General features: G+C 45.0%; 1 protein-coding gene across 1 annotated transcript in view; it reads left to right on the top strand.

The window, feature by feature from the left end:
• The window catches only part of LOC138528581 (sodium-dependent proline transporter-like), a 285,454-nt gene that overhangs the window by 217,517 nt on the left and 49,363 nt on the right, over positions 1 to 18,574 (top strand). Inside the window, exons 7-8 of the mRNA XM_069640352.1 lie at positions 9,208 to 9,342; positions 14,830 to 14,933. Coding sequence (XP_069496453.1) covers positions 9,208 to 9,342; positions 14,830 to 14,933 — 239 coding nt within the window. The remainder of the gene's footprint in view (positions 1 to 9,207; positions 9,343 to 14,829; positions 14,934 to 18,574) is intronic.

The raw sequence follows: 18,574 nt of genomic DNA, 5'->3' as shown, positions 1-18,574 counted from the left end.
CGGATGGCCCTTTCCCTTCCCCACAAGGATAAAAGTTGGAGCACGAGAGCACAAGACGAGCAATGCAGACCGCACAGCGTGAAAGCTACCTCTGCATTGCAGTTCAAGAGGAGGACAAAGACGGCTTCGACCTTGCACTTTCCAACAAAGGCAAAATCCTCTGTACTGTCGTAAGTCTTTGACCAACAGATAATTGTGAAGTGAAAGGAACTGAATCCCGCTTGGTGAAGTGAGCGCATGAAGAGTGCGTTATAAAGGTTGTCAAGAGTCAACCCGGCAGAGGACATGCATATGGAAAGGGGCGAGGCCTAAGGTCCCTGTGAACGGTGGGTTGACAGGAGTGAACCCTATCAAGGAATGCCCACAGTGAACTGTTGTAGATAAGTCGGCCAGAGTGAACCTGACAGAGGGAGGCTGACAAACGGGGATGAACCCGGAGGAGCAGTTTAAAAAGACATTATGATTAGTGAAAGCAAGAAGTATTGCAAAACAAGGAAAAGTATTTTGTCCCTCTTGTCATTTGGGGTCTGAGCCTGGCTGACAGAGATCCAGGGGTGGAAAGTCATCACCCCAAAGTTCATTGAGAAAGGAGCTGTTTAGTTGAATTGTTGAATGAGACTTGTGAGGGGTCTGAGCCCGGAAGTGGGGGACCCAAGGGCGAAGTCATCACCCAAAGTATACGTGGAACAGAACTTTGTGTTTGTTTGTTGAAAAAATCCGGCCCTCGAAGGCAAGAGACTTTTGTTAACAGACTTAAACATCTAAGAACCTGATAGCTGGTGGAGAGCTGTCGGCTTGTGCTGGGAAAGCTCGAGTGTGTGCTGTGCTCGGGAGATCCGCCTTGTCCCATGCTCAAAACGTGGAGAATGGAGAACCCTGGCAATCACATCCGGACTTATTTGTGAGCACTTCTTTCTTTATTCAAACCTATCCCACACTCGTTCTGTAATTATCTGTAAGGAATTGTCAATATTTCTTTTTTCTTTTTTTTTCAGTATAGGCCTTTTTATTTTGACACAATGCTACAAAGACTGCCTTCTTTTTCATTTGATGGTCGAAATGTTCTCCCATCTTAGATTTAGTTTTAGTTTAGGCGGTTTTCCACCCTCCATTTAAAGTTTAATAAGCACCATTGAACTGTGATCACTTGTGTCTGTCTTTACTGTTGCCACCATGAGTTATTTACAAACCCCATTTCTCAAATTATGTCTCATAACCTAGGCCTACTCACACTATCGAAAGCCTGAACTATGTCAAAAAAGGCCACGTATGTTTTTCCCTTTCCTTCCAATGCCCTGCCCTTAAGAACAATAATCTGGGCAATATTGGGGCTGGTTCCCAGGCCTTTAACAAAGACAGCCTGGAATGGGTCTGAATGCGCAGCTCTTTCCGCCCATTCATTCAGTCTCTTCAGTAGTCAAGTGCCATAAATCTTTCCCATGAAATCCAGAAGGGCAATAGGGCGATAGTTGTTAGTATCGTCCCTATTGCCCCTCTTAAATATCGGGACAATAATGGCCCACGTCCATGAATCAGGAATGGCTTGATGCTCGATCCACCCAAACACTACCCGTAGGAAGGCGGCCCACAACATGCTTAAACATTACGGTTGTGAGCCCATCGGCGCTAGGGGCACGGGAAGTATTTGCCCTTTTGATTAGTTCTACTATATCAGTGGTTTGCAGAACCATCGATGCACATACATTTCTAGTGCCAACAGCTTGTTCCGAAACAGTATGAGCAGAATACAGATTTTTGAAATGTTGCTCCCAAGAAGGGCATCCTGAGTCATATGGGTGGAATTAATTAACCCCCAGATTTCCCCTGTGATTTTCTAGCTAATGGCCCTCAACATATCATCCGGATTTGTTGAAACATTGAGGATTTGTGCCCCCGAAGCCAGTATTTGTAGGCGTTTTTCAACTTACTGATTGCAGGTGCTGATTGCTCTGGACCCAACAATTTGGCCCTACAAACGGCCATTTTCAGCGTCCTTCTCCCCCCCCAACCCCAACACCGTTTTTTCATATACATGACTGTTTCATCGAGGTAGTCAAACGGCCATGCTTTTTGGCCATAAAGGACTGCAGGATCGGGGAGTAGTCCAACTGGGACTGAGAAAGAACTGCACTATCCAGGTTTACTCCTGTTGAATATTGGCGTTCTTTCTGGGCATTCTTAGTCTCCACCCTCCATTCGCTGCTTCCACAGTCAAGATCATCCGTTCCTCTACTCTCTTTACCTCCTTCCACCACTGCAGTCTCAATAAGTTGTGGTCACTAGCTGAAGACCTCACCACCTCAAAATCTTCCACCCTTTGGAACAAGTCATGGTAAACAAATACATAATGAATTATGGCCACTTGTGTACCTCTAGACCATGAAGGCTTACACAGGGTACGCCCCCCCCTGCAAAACAACCATTGAGGAGATGAAAGTCCCTTGTGTCCATTAGCCTAGATCATGCCAACCCCCTTTTTTCAGAGTGGGACAGATTTACTCTATCCACACGATTAATGAACCCCAAACCATTCGGGCAAGTGTTCAAGTCCCCAGAGATTATGCCTGGGCCCCCCCGCCATCCCCTCATCAACGTATACTTTGGTGAGGTTAGAGGCCCGTCTGAATGAACTCCTCAGCAGCCATTTCAGTCGGTTCCAATAAAGGTTTATTACAGACAACAATGTCCTTGCCTCCCTCGTAGGCCGGAGGCCATAGTTTAAGTATAAGGTCACCTTCTGCATTCATGGATTAGGGTTATCAACACTTTTTAATTCTAGCCCAATTCCATTTCTCACTGCAAATAGTAAGCCTGAAAACGGTCTCCCTTTTCGTGCATGTGATGCAGGATTTAATATAATGGTAAAGCCATATAAGTTTGGCTTACTATGAAGCCAGGTCTGTTAGAGGCAAATAAGGTCAAAATCGCCCAGATTAACAGCACCCTTTTAAAACAAATGGGGGGGAAAACCCCCTAGTGTTTCAAGATGCCATAGACAAGAGCCTGGGGTGACCCTTCTCGGCCATCTATTGAATATCTGTTCTCAGTTGCACCCCGGGAGGCCAAAACCATTGTGCTTTTGAAGGGGCATCCGAAAAGATCATCTTGGGTATTGCCATCATTCTTATAGATCTGGGGCCACCATTAGTCGTAACTGTCATTCTCAAGACCGGTTTCTGGTCGATAGGAGGATCATCTATGGGAAACGGCCCCTTAAGGTGACCCTTCCCCCAAAGCCTGGCTCCTCCACCTCTGATAACTGTGGTCCGAACATCCTCTGTTGAGGCCTCTGTGCCAGTAAACTGTTTTGGCACTAAAAAGAGATCACTCAAGGCCTCCTGGGTTCCAGAACACATTTCTGTTATAGTCCAAAAGAGGAAAGCTCCAGCTTGCGCTGAGCAAAGAATGCTTCACTACAGATGACGGAATGTGCAAGAAGACGGCATACATACGAACCTCATCAATACATTCTACCACTTGCAAGTCTTCTGAATTAATTTGATGGATGTTTGGGATGCAGTTAGTGCCAGGACGTTTCTTTTGTTCATAAACAAACTTTTATCCCATCAGTCTTTCCAAACGCAAACAGCAAAACTCATCTTTTGGGTTTTGTGGCACTGTCCCTCTTTGACCCGCTTATCAGTGCCAGGCCTCTGTTTCTGACCCTCCTTCCATATCTGCTTCTTTTCTTCAAATGACATTTCCTCTACAGTCCTCCTTGGGGTTTACAACTTTTGTTAGAGGTACCATCTGCCTCACCCAAGAATGTGACTTCATTACTTCCATTTCCTGTTAAGGCTCTCAAGGGACCGAGAACCAAAGGGAGCCCACTTCCAGGTGCAAGAGCAGCATTGGCTGCATCAAGATTTTGAGTTGCCCGGAATCTTACGTTGACTGGCACGCATTTTTCGGCGAGGGTTTGAAAACTTACTTCCATGATTTCGGTGGAGTCGGGCAACAAACGCAACTCCGGGGACACAGAATCCGCCCCATTCCTTTGGTTATTGCTTTCAGCCACCACCTCCGATCCAGTTGAATAAACCGACCAATAATTTAAAATTCTGGGAAGCGGCTTCCCCAGCTGGTTCAGCCTCCATCAACTCGAAGTCTGAAGTCTTGGGCTCCTTTTATGGAGGCCCCTCAAGCCCCATTATTTATGTGTCTTTTCCCTACATAGCCCTGTTTTACAGATGGATTAGAAAGGTTTCTGAATAATCGTCTTGAGTCATTTGTTGTAACCGATGGAATGGTATCTTTATTTTTTTATTTCTGAGTTTGTCTAACCCTCCCCATCTTTCTTATGTCTTCTGCCAAATATCGGGCAGGCTCTTGAGACTTCCTGGGACACCTCCACCTCTTCTGCCTCAATCTCGAGAATGGTTGCATTATGTACGAGTGTTGATAAGTCACGTCCACCTGCGCGGGCCCCACCAAAGGTTGGTCCTCGTCCCTCTGCACACCAATACTTGTGCAAAAACCTTCAGTGGCATCACAGACCAGGCCGTCGGGTTTAGAGAGTTCATGATCCACTACTTTGTTAGGCAAAGTGGAGTTACTAGCACAATGAGGGATGTTCAGCCCAACCCTTCCAGGAGCGGCGGCCCCTGCATGGCCCCGAGAAGAGAGGCCTGTCCCACCTTCAAATACTTCCAACAATTCATTTTACAGCCATACGGCCATTTTCCTTGTGAGCTGTAATGTACCTCTCCATAAAGAGAACCTTACTATGCAGCATGGCAAGCAATGTAGCCTGGTCCTTGATGTTGTCATTAATTGATTCATAAAGTTTTAAAAATGGAGCCAATGTTCTAGTCTATGTTGACATGCCGCTGCAGAGGTCAGGCATAATGGGAGCCTTTATCCATGTGGTGAGTATTCTTATAACCGGTTTTCCTTGTCATCTCCTGGATTGAATAAGAGGATTCCGAAGATTCCGCTGAAGGGGAATAATTTGCTGAAGCAAACACAAGGTTGTCCCCCACTATCCCCATGTTATCCATTTCCCTAGTAGGGATTATGTATTTCCCCCAAGTCTCCTGGAATTTTGTCAAATAATTCCAGCGCTGCCTCAATATGAGTTCTTTCCGTGGAGTGTTCAGGACCAGACCTCCCATCAAGGCACTTAGTTTGGCTTGCCGGGTTGCCAAAGCCAATGGCCTACCTACATCCACCAGTTCTATCAACTTCTCAATTCTGGCAATGTCACGCCTCAATGAGCGTTCTATTTCCTTATCAACGGCCTCAACCTCCACAAATGCAATTTGGTCCAGTGTACTAGCTTGTTGTCCTAAGGGGGGGCCCAAAGCTTTTTTAGCAAAGTTCTTAGTTGTGTCAATTGTAGGGTTTGCTGAGAATACAGGAGGTGGCCCTCTATACATGGCTTATTTTGAGGACAAGACAGTGTTAAAGATGCAACTGGGGCCAGTGCCGCACACTCGGACGCCCCCTCCAGTATTTCCGCGTCGGTGACATCTCCGGGGGTAGAAAGCCACTCCTGCTGGGCACAAGACTTTTTAAAGAAAAAAGATTTTATCAATCCACTAGAGTGGTTAACCCCCCACACCCACTACCATTTTAGTTGGAATCTGATTGGGGTTTACACCCTCCACCCCAGCAGATTTTGTTGGTAAGTTTGAAAATTCCCCCCGTTGGCTCCAGGGTGTTGGGTTTACTCAGCTCATGTTGGGTTTGGGAGGTGTCCACTTCAAAGCTTTTCGCTGGTGCTGATGGTGACCGTCCATTGATGGCGAAATTATTTTGTATCAACCTCTCTATTATGTCGTTCGATCCAGAGTCGCACTTATAAACGGAAGATAATCGGGTCGGGTGTCCTTTGGCGGTTTTCATGGATCCGCACCTTTGCAGTTATGATTGTCACAGGGACCGATATGCAGCCACCATCTCTCCCACTGGCTCAAACCCCCATCCTTGACCGCCCAGCCCCCTGCAAGCACTAACCCATTATCAATGGACACTGGTTGAAGTCCAGGTTTAGGGCTGGCCCCCTGCACACACCCCTCACACCCAAGGCAGGGTTGGGTGCAAGCCTCACTAAATAGATGGACTGCTCTGCACTACCCACCATGGGACAGCTCCCCCGGTGATCCGCTAACGATCCTTCCGCAATGGTTCCAGATGCTCCATAAACCACATCCACGCCAGCACTCAAGTCCAGGCTAGGGTATCCCTCTATGTAACCAACAGCAGGGGAGGTGCTCCGCCCAACCGGTAAATCTAAATTCAATGTTAGGCCTCCGCTTAAATTTGCTTTGTTGTTTGCAGTTGTATTTCCACTTATATTTATTGCTGTTCCATATGGCTCAACATAGCAGAGTCCAAGATTTAAAGGTAAAGTGTTTGGACGTGGCACTTTTAGCATTGGATTGACTATCAGCCCTCCTAACACACGGAGAGACAACCCACTCTACCATTCCAGCGAGGTTGGGTCCTTAAAACTGTTAGTGTTGGCCTTCACAGAGTCTGGGGCACCGTTGGCAGCCCCATCGGAGCTTACAATAACGTTTGCTGGGTTCACGTTGCGGAAGGAGGACCATTTTTTCAGTAAAGTCAAGATAAGTTGAGGAGCAGTGCGAGAAGGGCTTACCTCTGCTCCCCTTTCTGTTCATCGCTGAATGGTCCATGGCTGACGTTGAGGATCCGCTGCATCTACCACAATTCCCCCCCCCCCTCTGCCGCTCTGCAAGCTCTGACCGCGGTACGGCTCCATCAGACAGTAATCCAAGCCCAGTTTCACCAGGCCCGCCTGAACAAAGTGCCGCACACCAGGGGGCCTGGAGTCCACCAGCCCGGTCCGTCATACTATCAACTGACTGCAGAGTGACTGGACTCTCCACCGGAATCCGCGCACTGGCGCTCCGCGTCTCCTTGTAGTTGAAGTCATTTCTTAAAGCAATATACGCTCACAATTACACGCTCTCTCCAGGACAAAATGGCTTTGTACGGAATATTGTTTTTACAGAAAACATTTTTAGAGCCTGGTGGTCTCAAGCTATGAGGTCTGTTTGTCAACCCTTGTGTAGCACATGTAATTTGGCTGTGTTGCAGATAATTATTGAGAAATCTGGTGTACAGTGTTGAAGGAATGATGGGAAAGTTTAATTGCCATAAGGACAGCCAAGGGGAGCTAGTAGAGGTCTGGCCACTATGGTGCTCTTGCCAAATCTCTTGTTCTTAAAAATTGCAGACTTAAAATTGAACTAGGAAGTTTAGCCAGAACAGAATTCCTAAAGGTTATTTGAGCAATATCAAGGGCTTCAACTACTCTTTGTAAATCAGCAGAAGAAAGTGAAGGGGAGATGGAAATGAATGCCATATTACTATGTTTTTCATATGAACCGTACAAAACCAAGAATCCAGTAGTAATCTGAGATTAAACGCAAATGCTCTTACTAGGGCAAACCCCATCAGTGCACAGCTCCCTAAACCAATAACTAAACAGGACGCTGTGTTCGCGTTGGCTTGTGAACAGCCTTGTGCTTTGATGGTGGTTAGATTTTAACAGGATGCCTGCTCAATTATGGCTCAATCTTTTGAAGGAACAGTGTATGGTGTTTTGTGTCCTGAGCCCCACAATTACAGCTGAGTACCATTAGCACATTGGTGAACATGTACATCCAGGTAAGAAATTTTATCCTGCAGCGACACTGTGTAATGGTTAAACATGAGCTGCAGCAAATAAAAAGGTGATCGCTGGAAGGTTATGACTTAATCATAACCTCTGGCGCAGCTCTGGGCATCCATCCAAACCATTGTCCTTTATCCTGCCAAGCCATTACAGAACGGGGAAAGATCATATGCAAATCGGGCTTGGTCCCACCCGAAGAGGGTCAGTCCAGTCCAAAGAGCTATGTAACATCCCTTCTGCATGAGACCACAAGCATCCCCAGACATGTTTCAGCTGTGTTGGACCTCATCAGTGAGGAGTGGCTTGGGTCTCTAGGCCCAGCAAGCACGGGACTCACGTCTGGGCATACCCTTCCCACTCGGGGTGACTAAAGCAAAACAAAGTGTGATGGCTGGAATGTTTTGAATTGATCATATATATTTATTTAATCAAGAAAGAAGAGACATGTACAATACAATACGTTATCCACAACAATCTGAAACCAGTTAACATAGTCCACTCACCAAATAAAGGCTATGTTGAATATCATAAATGACATGTATTCAATATTTAAAATATCATATTTAATTCATCAAAAGACATTCACATAAAACTGCATTAAATCACATAAAAAATACACAATATATAAAAGTGGTGAAAATACCACACATATTCAAGTTAAACAACTACTTGAACATTATCCACAGTAGCTGATTCAACTGTTCTTATTTGCTACTGTGCGTAACAGCTGTTGATCATAACCACAGGCATCAACCCATGGGGTACCCAAAATAGTATTGGAAGACGTAATGCACTGGCCTTCTCCACTGTGTTGGAATTGGTTTAACACGAAGAACAAAACCAATGCCATTCCAATGTTGCTGAAAGAGTCTGAGAGATCCAATCGCAAGATGAAGCGAGCACAGCGTCCTCAGAATAGTTGGGTATTAATTGCAGCCAGGAGGGAAGGCAGACTGACATGGGGGCAGGGGCAGCGCCCTGAAGTTTCCCACGGCCATGCGTGAGGCCATCCAGTCCTGTTTTTTTTTTTTCTCTTTGGATTATGGGACTTGTAGTTTTTTCTTTACCATTGAAAAAAAATGGAAAACTACAAGTTCCATAATTTCAAAAATGGAACTGGAGGGCCTTCTGATGTATGGCCACGAGGAACCTACGAGCTCTGAAGGAGATTGGGGTGTATGTCCGAACTAGGGGTAGCATCGGTGTGCTATGCTAGAATTAAAGCCACACCACCACCACCACCTGGTTGCCCTCCTGTACACGAGGTCCATGCCATGCCCTTCCTTGTCTTTTCCCAAGGTATTTTCTGCCTAATGGGTTAAACGTTCTAGGTGTGGTAGCGAGCATGGCATGTCCCACAGGCAGGAGCCGGTGAGTTTTGTGCTTTTGATTCACATCATCGCCAAATAACTATTCTGCCAGGCAGATGCTGGGATGGACAGCATTGGCTGCCATACCATTAAAAGGATGATCGTATATATTTTTACTTCTATGGCTGTCTGTATAATGTAGCTGATTTGGTCTTTCTTCTAGTAATGTGTGTCTGTCTTCTTGTCCCACAGATTGTGTATTTCACTGCAACCTTTCCCTACTTTGTCATCCTTGTTCTCATCATCCGAGGTGCCACGCTAGAAGGGTCCATTGATGGTGTGCGATTCTATCTCACTGCGGACTGGAAGAGGCTCCAGAGTGCACAGGTGTGTGTATACCCTTGATGCCAGGAAAACCTCCTGAGGATTTGGATTTAATTTGCCTGTGCCAAGACTTTATCCTTTTGGTGTACCCTGGCACACATCCTTCGATGCCCAATTCTAAAGGGTTCAGGTATACCAGTTAACGTCCTCAAGTGCTGATTCAGAGAGTCTGAGGTCATTACGACCCTGCTGGCCCGGTAATAGCAGTGCCGGTAGGCATACCGGCACCGTTGTTACCGACCGGCACAGTGCAAGTTTGGGGGCTTGATGCCCTGGCGGGCAGAACGGCACCCCCCCTGCAGACTTTCACGGTAGCACCAGCACTTTTATTAACGGTGCCGGTACTACTGTCATCCACATTCCCATTGAGTCCTATGGGAATGGGGATTTACCATTTAACGGCGGCTGACTTCCAGGAACACCGGGATCGTAATCCTTTGGTGTTTCCGGAAAGTCAGGTGCCGGTAAATATTGCAAGTCCGGCGGCAACCTGCCGGTTTTACCAGCAAGGTTACCGCCGGACTTGTAATGAGGCCCTCTGTGTTGTCTTTCTGGGGATTATCACCTTCTTTTGACATAAATGTATTCTTTTGGAACCAAACCTTCAATGAAAACTCGCCATGTAAGTGAGTGACATATTAAAGGTCACGTGGCATTTCGGTACTCAATGGAGTTATGAACGTTCCAGGAAAAAAAGGGCTCCATTGTTCCAAGCGGTCTCCAGTGCAATGTTTAAGTGTGCAATGTTATCATTTGTTTAAATAGAGCGTGTTCCCCATGCCATTTCGTTATTACCTTATCGAGGTAATCGATCACTGCACAAATCATTATAAAGTTCTTGCCAGACAAATGCATGCCATCAATCTTCCATATTTTCATTCAAGGGAGCAAACTTCCCCACAAAGACACTTCTTTGAATGTTTGAAGGCAGACATTCAATGACCAGATGTTTTATGGATTCAGCTGAGATGTTACAAAACCTGCAATGATCGTTTACGGTGTTCTCGTCATGTTTCATGAACATCATCTCCTTGGTTGGAAGCAGGCTTAAAAGTAGCCGCAGGAACTGATCCCGGTGATACCCAGATGGACATTTTTCTAGATATTTCGGGGTATGATTTATTCCACGAGCTTCACCACCAAGATCTAGACTGGAGGTCATATTAAATCTAGTATTGACACTAGTGTCAATCCAATCACAATGTGTGAGGTTCTTCTTTACAGTGAAAAGGTTACTCCGGAGATTCTCTGTTAGTTCCAGCATGCGCCAAGCGATCAGACCTTTTTCCTGTCCATTCTTTCAGCAGAACTTCGTAGGGCTTTTCAAGAGTAGAATGTAGGATTCGGTAGGGAATTACTGAGGGCTTCATTGTCATTTTCTTCATCATTGCCACTGATTTCCAGAGTACTGCGGTATATAGGGACTGCATCCCTTTTTAGAATTGTGTAACATCTTTTCACAAGACTAGTGTGCATAAGTAGGCCAGACCTCCATATGCAGTCAATTCAATTGGGGTGGGAATGCTCAGATTAATTTCTGATTTGTTTATGTGAGGGCTCAGTAATGTGAGACGGACAACTTTTTAGGTGATTTCTCAAAATTTGCCATTTTATTAAAGTAGAAGTTTCATCAAACACCTCACTATCCCTACTCCGACGAGTATTTCCCCGCCTATCAAAACTAAAGGAAAACTCTAACAGGATATCTGGCCCTCCCACTAAAACATAAAATACACAAATAATCTATGGTAATTCACAGTAACATCAACAATGATATTCAGTCTTTCCTCGCAACCTGCGTGAACTCCTCTTCCACAGGTTTCAAGGTGAATTTAATTCCAATGTTCAACAAAAAAACCAAGGAAATCAGGGTTTGAAACTGCGTCAATTCAGGTCTTGGTTCCTTCAATGTGTCAAAACATAGTTTTGTTAACCAAAGTTCAAACAGAAAAGCTTCTCTTCTCTTCTTGCTGAAATAATTACTTTCCACTTCATTAAATAGCATCAGTGTTATTTCCAGCCAAAATGTTCTGCCACAACTTATACATGTCCAAAAAGAAACGCAGTTCCTTTTTTATATTCAAAATAGACACCTCTTCTGGTAAGGTAAATGAAACACAGCTTCTAGTAAAGTTAATAAACACAGCTTCTATATTTGTCAGGATGACTTCACAGCACTTTTACTTCCACCTGAACCACTCTTTCTTTAAGTTAATTCCTGCAAGATTTCACCATGTGGGTCTACTTGCTTGCCCCGTAGTGTTCCACCTTCAACTGTGCACATGAAGGTTCAAAATCTACTGACAATCAAAGTAATACCACAGCTTCAACAGTCTGCTTCTTTGTGACTTTGAACAACTTTATATGCAAGACAAGATTCACTTTAATGCACTTCAACACCTTCAAGTATGCACAGCACTCTTCCTCTGAATATTCACTTTCCAGAAGGGCAGCCTATTTGCCAATCTTGTCTGTCTACAAAAACAACAATTCAAAATTGCCTTTAAGGGTATACTTCTTTCTTTCTCCTATGGACCTTGGTAATGTAGGTTGCGTCAGCTTTTAAAGAATAATCACAGGCAGCAAGCGTCCCCTTCCCTAACCTTGCCTTTGCCTCTTTGCATTCTGCCAGCCATGATAATTTATTCAGCCTTGTTGCCACTCTCTCTTGGCTTCAGTTAATGCTTGCACACTCTTGGCTTGGGCAATGGTGATGTTCTGTTAGGCATATGACAATACTTGCACCGTTTCGTGGCTTTCAGAAAAGCTGGTTTCACTCCTAATTTGGGAGACCTGTTGTTCACTCTTGGCTTGGGCAGTGCTTACTCTCTCCAAATTGTAAGAATAATGTTCAAATGCTTAACTTTGATTGTTAAAGTTGTTGAGTTTTTAAAGGTTCAGAGGTCACTCTTCCTGTGAGAATCTCTATTGGGCACACGCGACTACTTCATATAGTTATTGCCAAAATTAAAGTTCAATAAGAAAGGTTCACTGTGTTTGTTTCTTACGCAAGCGAAAGAAATGACATTCACTTGTACGTGATTGCTACATTTCAAGTGCCCCATTGTTTGGCAATCAACTGTAACTACACATCGCTTTTCTAACATGGAAGTGATTGTTTTAAGGATACTGTTGCCGGCAGTGTTCTCGCAAGGAACGAGATTGCTCGGTAAGACTCAGCGGCTTCTATATTCCTTTTCTTCATGTGTCGCAGGACTTCTGTGACTTCTGGGTTCTATATGAACCCACAGCCTTCCTTGTTGAGGGTGTCTCCGGTCCAGCCAGATGATTTGAGAGCCCTTCTCGTTCCTGACACCCACGGCTTCACACACCTTCTGGTCACGGTCGCCTGCACGCTTCCTGCTGCGCAATTTCTGCAAATAGGTTCACATGGAGAACAGCAGTCTTTCTTCATGCCTTCTGCTGTGCAACCTCTGCAATTCAGAGTTTGGGAAAACAAACTCTCCCAGGACAGGCAGTTGAAATCTGCTTCATCAAAGTCTTGACGCCCCTTCGGTTCTCGCACTTCTGTCTGGATTGCCAACACTGTGCTTTCTTCCAGCTACTACTGCACACTCCAGCCACAGCTCCATCTCCTTTTACTGGCCTGCACCTGAGGGGGCCTTTTAAGCCTCCCAACTTCTCTCAGGTGTTGGGCAATTAAGCTTAATAGGCTGATCTACACTGCAACATTGCTCTTCAGGCCTCTTCCTCGTCCCAGTACTCGTGGGATTATGGGAGGTGTAGTCCCAAACAACAAAATTAGGTTGTCTTGTCAACTTCTCATTTCTCAATGCATAGTTATTTTTCTTACATGCATTTAAAGAGGAAGAATCAAAATGTACATGAAAAGAGGTTGGCTGTTGGTTTAACCAATATTTATAGTTTTCCTTTCACTATACCCTTGGGAGCAAGGGGTATTTTGGATTTTAAAAGTCTCAAACGGTTTTACTTTTGTGGGGAAATGTAAAGAGGTCACACTGTCTTTATCCACATTTACAGGATTAATAGGTGGTTCCAATACATCACAATAACCACAGCCCATTACGTGTTGTGGTACCTTTTAAAAGGTTTTTTACTTTCAAGGAGAAATACTGTGTCTCACCTCCCTGGATCTCCTCACTTCCGTGGGCCTTGTCTCCTCCCAGGTGATCCTCCCGCAGGACACCCCCGTGCCCTTGAAGGTCCGGATCAGGAAGCGGCTGCCTTTCCCTGGCCACCAGGGAGGAGACTTTAGGCAGGGGTTTAGTGAGGAATCCGTAGGATTCATCACAGTTTTAGTGCTGATTTCCCTGCCATCTGGTCTTCGGTGAGCTTATCCATGGCGTTCTTGTGATGGAGAGGGCAAGGTTACTTATAATGCTAGGTCCCCAACATGGGTATCTTCATGAGCAACCCATCCCTCTGTCCTGAGTTCTCTGGGAAAAGATGAACTGGGAAAATGAGATGATAGAATAGTTACTCTTTATCATAGAAAACTAAGCAGACCCTGCACTGCATGATGGGATATTTTAGAAGCTCCGATGGTTGTATTGAAGTGACAGTTCATTTCTTTTTGCAGCGTTACATGTCCATCTGCCGCCTTGCAGTATATGCAAAAAAGCTGAGATGTGTATTTTTTTCAAAGAATTCCCATCCATGGTCACAGCTATTCAGTGGAGGTGAATAATTTCACGAGGAGCCCCATGAGAACCTACCAATACATGTAACTTTTGTTGACCACTTTTGACATTGTAGTCCAGTAAAATGTTCAAGGTCTTCCACATGTGCGCTTGAAAGGCAATGACTTGAGATTCTTCAATGTCCTGTGAACAGAAGCTACCAAAGAACCTTAGCTGTGTTCTCCAAATTCAGTTCTCCCCAGTTAAGGACATACGTTATTAAGGAGTTTTAGCTTGGAGCAATCATATCTGGGAAATTTACAGATATCCTCTTTTGGCCCTGGGGCCGGGCCCTGGCTTATCTGCTATTGCAGCCCAATTTGTAAAGAAGCGGACTAGACCACTGCAGGCAGCATTAACACGCTATTGGAAACATTGTAAAGGTTAAGAAGCGCAACTCCAATCCACGGAGAAATAATTGTTTTTCTGAGTAAACAAAGGTGATTAGATCTTAGTCCAGACAGCAAGGTTATATGTAAGCTGCTGGACATCGTTCAATCATTTAGTTAGAATATTTAAACAGGAGTAAGGTGATACATTGGCCCTGAAGAAGACCTGTGTTCTGTAAGGCGAAACACATGTTGGCAGGAGCATATTAATCACCAATTGAAATTAAATTTGAACATGAAGAATTTGTTAAATTCTCATTTGCGAAAAAGTGGAAAGAAAACTGATACCTATTGATAACATTGTATATTAAGGAGAGGATTGATCAATGGTCTATGCGCAGTGGTTGAACCAATACCTTGTCTGTTGATTTACAACTTGTAAAGAACATGTTCTTTATAGAGGTGAATGATTTTAATGCTGCCATCTTTCTCATTCACAGGTGTGGAACGACGCAGCATCACAGATCTTCTACTCTCTGGGGATTGGCTTTGGTGGTCTGCTCTCTATGGCATCCTACAACAAATTTAATAACAACGTCATTAGGTACGCGGGGGAAATAGGAGATTTTGGGGGAAGGTGACTCCTACCTTCCCTAATGGATAACATGCAAGTGCTGGGCTCATATTCAACAATATAGAATATAATTGGTTATTTATGACACGCTTAACACCCAGAGGTTTCTAATTGCGGACCCGGGGATCGAACCTGTGTTGCAACGCATCTTCTTGCTTTCAAGGTGAGTGCGTTACCCCTGAGCTATCCTACCGAGAGAAAAAAGCTTTACCATGGATTCCACTCTACAGAAAATATCGTCGTGGTATGCTGGTCCAATGCCTGTTTACATCCATAGTTCTAACTGGAGAACCTTGCCTTTGCCTTTTTAAACTGTAGAATTATAACTTGCAATATTAAACAAGAAAATGGACCTTGGCAATGAGGTTGGAAGGATAATACTACCATATACTTTTCATGAACAAAATGAATTTATTAGAAAACCTAAAACACTGTTTACCATATACATCACAATAAATCTCTCAAATTTGACATCCGTTTCATTCCACCATATATACACATTCTCGCTCGCACACATCCAATGTCAACAGAGAAATACAAATGGGTAATCTCTTATGAGATCCTCTTAAAAAAACACGAATGGTATTTGAAATCTTCACACCCAGTCATAACTTATGGTGTGCATATCTGTTAAATCGCACAAAAGGCTTATTAACAAAAGTCTACATATGTTTTGGTCGGTATAAACAGCTTTTTCGATTAGCCTAGCAACTACTCTGACCTTCTTCAGGACATGGGAGGAGCGTAACTGTCTCCTCGCCCTTGCAACATAATCAGATGGAAGATGTCTTCGGACCAAATATTCTCCAGGCTGTATTCATGGAGGAAACCACGAACTGTGCAATGGATCCTAAATGCTCCAATCATGAAATCCAAATGTTCAGACGTTTCTTTCTGCGCGGTTTAGGCTACCGACGTAGCTCAGTGTCCACCTCTCATGATGTCCCTTCTTAAATGTTATACCCGAGCATCCAGGGGGGGGAACATAGAATCAGCAAAACTGCGTTGCATTGTTGCGCTCTCTGATGCAAGGTGATCAAAATGTCCCACACTTCTCAGACTGCTCTTGAACCCAATTCCTTCAAAACATGCCGGCGTATTCTGGCCTGGGAAAACAGACCGACGGATATTCCTCTCAGTGCTGCCGTCTCCTGGCTTGTAACGTTCGTCCCTACGATGTCAAGTCCAGCATCAGAGAGGTATTTTTGTATATGTATTTATTATATCCTTATAACAATCAAGTACAAAGGTTGAAGCAGCCCCAACCTTCTGCTTCTTAACAAACAGTTACTTTTCATATGTCAACTTTCCAAACCCATCTTGGTTCTGGAATGGAATGGTTCACGCCAGCCACTCCATCTCCAGTCTGACAACAGTGTGGCTTTAAGCATGCACACTGACTTTGTCTCCGGGGTTGGGTTGGGTTGTGTGCAAACTGAACATTAACTTGATCTCTATAAATGAAGTATGTGCATATAACACACCTCCTTCCCTTCTGTGAGGACAACTTAAAAATAAAATGGCTCCTCTAGCCTGTGCCTACACCCCACACATCGCCACTCTTTCTTTCCATTGCTTAGCAGCTCTGTGTTCCCTAGATCCTTCACCATGCGTAATGGTCCTACATACTACATACTTCATACATCCTGTCTGTACTCTCCATCCACACTTTACTTTCACCTCTACACCCTCTCGCATCAACCGTTCTTTCACACACCTTGTCTTATCATACCTCCTTTTTTTGATTCCACTTGATCATGCCTCACTCTCTCTCCCCTAGAACCTCCTGAGGCACAACATTGAGATCTCCACCAAACTTCCCCATCCAACCTGGCTTGAGTCTCGAATTGCGCACCCTCCTTCTCAATGCCTCAAACGGGGAAACTCCCGTAACTTGATGCGGCTCAATCCTACATTGCATGGCCCTCTCCGTCACAGCCCGGGATGAAGATTGTGTATGTGACACATGTCTAACACCTTCTCCTAGGAATGTATAACCGTGTCTGCCATTGAACAAGAAATACATTGTTGGGCGGATCCCAAACGTTTCATACTATATGAAACGCACATCATCGGGCGAGTTTGCTCGTTATGGGCCATGTTAAGAAACCTTGCGTTGCAACCAGCACAAAGAGCAAAAATTGCACTTGTGCAAAAAAAAAACTATTCTTTCAAAGCATTATCACAATAGAGCAAAGACCTAGGACAAACATTGCCCTGGTGCAAAAATGCTTTGCAAAATATTGCTGCCCTCGTGCACTTGCTGCGGCAATGCAAAGTGCCTCTAATGCTGCTCTTGTGTCGCCTCTCAAGGTTTCACATATCAACCGAAGGGAGTTCACACATCGCGTTTTTTTGTTTGGATTCATTTGTTCAGCCAAACACGGGCCATTCGCTATCCCAGTAAATCCTTGCGCTGTAGACTGTTTGGCGCTCGGCTTTCCCATCGCCAACCAAACCTCTCGCATGCCTGATGGAAACCACACTACGGCATTCTGAGGGGGGACACTGTGAGTAGGTGGATGGATCTGCTCCCCCCCCACTCCCCATTCACTCTAGGTCTAGGCAGTGAAAGGTGCAGTCACTTGACATGCCCTTGTTTGGTAAACAGTGGGTCCTCATCTCTGAGACGGGCCTCCCGTGATGGGCAACTCCTGGAAAATGGGTGCCCTCTTACTGTCTTCTAACCCTAGATTGTTTTTCAGGGCTACATGAATGGTTGTAACGGAATCGTGCCGAAATGTTGCCTCTACGACTGCACCCCTTTAGTCACTGCGACTTTGGGGGTGCACAAAATACCGACTACCATTACTGCGACCAAGCAGACCGGGGGTTGCAGGGGTTTCACAAGATGGTTCCTACTTATTCTCTATTATTCCACAAGACATCGCTTAACACCAGTCTCTGCTAAGCAGCTAATTCTGCATATCGGGGAGCAATCCGTGTTCCCCTCAGACCTTAATTGTGTGGTGAAGTCTCCCCTCATTTCTCAGATGTCCCCTCCCTCCCCCAGGTTCATCTTCTGGTCCATTTTGAACTGAGATTCTCATTTGCAACGTTTTGAATTTGCCTTCAAATGAGTTGAGTTGGGGAATCAAAATGTATTGGAAAATCTGGTTGGTGCGCCCCAAATACACCTCTGTAAACTGCGTCCTGCGGTGGGTGGCTTGCATTGAGCATACCCATGACCCCGACGCACCCCGACGCAGTAAGTAAGCAGTGAATGCCGGATTACTAAGCTGTGGATTTGGAGGGTCCTGGGTAAGGCCGCCACCATCCGTGCATGAAGACCACAAGAACATTAGTGTAGGCTGGTGGTTCCATACTTCTCGCGAGGAAAGACGGTGGACTTTGTTTTTAATTGGTGGAGTGGCCCAGTCTGAGGCACTGCATGCTGGGACCCTTACTGTCACCCTAACCCAAGTATCCTCATCCGAAGGGCCCCAACCCACTTTCATTGTCCTCCTTGACATCTGCTTATACCAAGGGTCCTTCCTCTAAGGTATAGGAAACTTTGTCCATCCTCCTCACGCACACATCCCTTAGGCTTTGGGATAAGCGTTTGATTGCTAAATGATGTGGCGTCATAAACCACTTTGTCAAACAGTTGC

This window comes from Ambystoma mexicanum, chromosome 7q, assembly GCF_040938575.1.
Source record: "Ambystoma mexicanum isolate Mex_15411 chromosome 7q, UKY_AmexF1_1, whole genome shotgun sequence".
NCBI classification, from domain to species: Eukaryota; Metazoa; Chordata; class Amphibia; order Caudata; family Ambystomatidae; genus Ambystoma; species Ambystoma mexicanum.
This window is presented reverse-complemented; position numbering and strand designations above follow the sequence as displayed.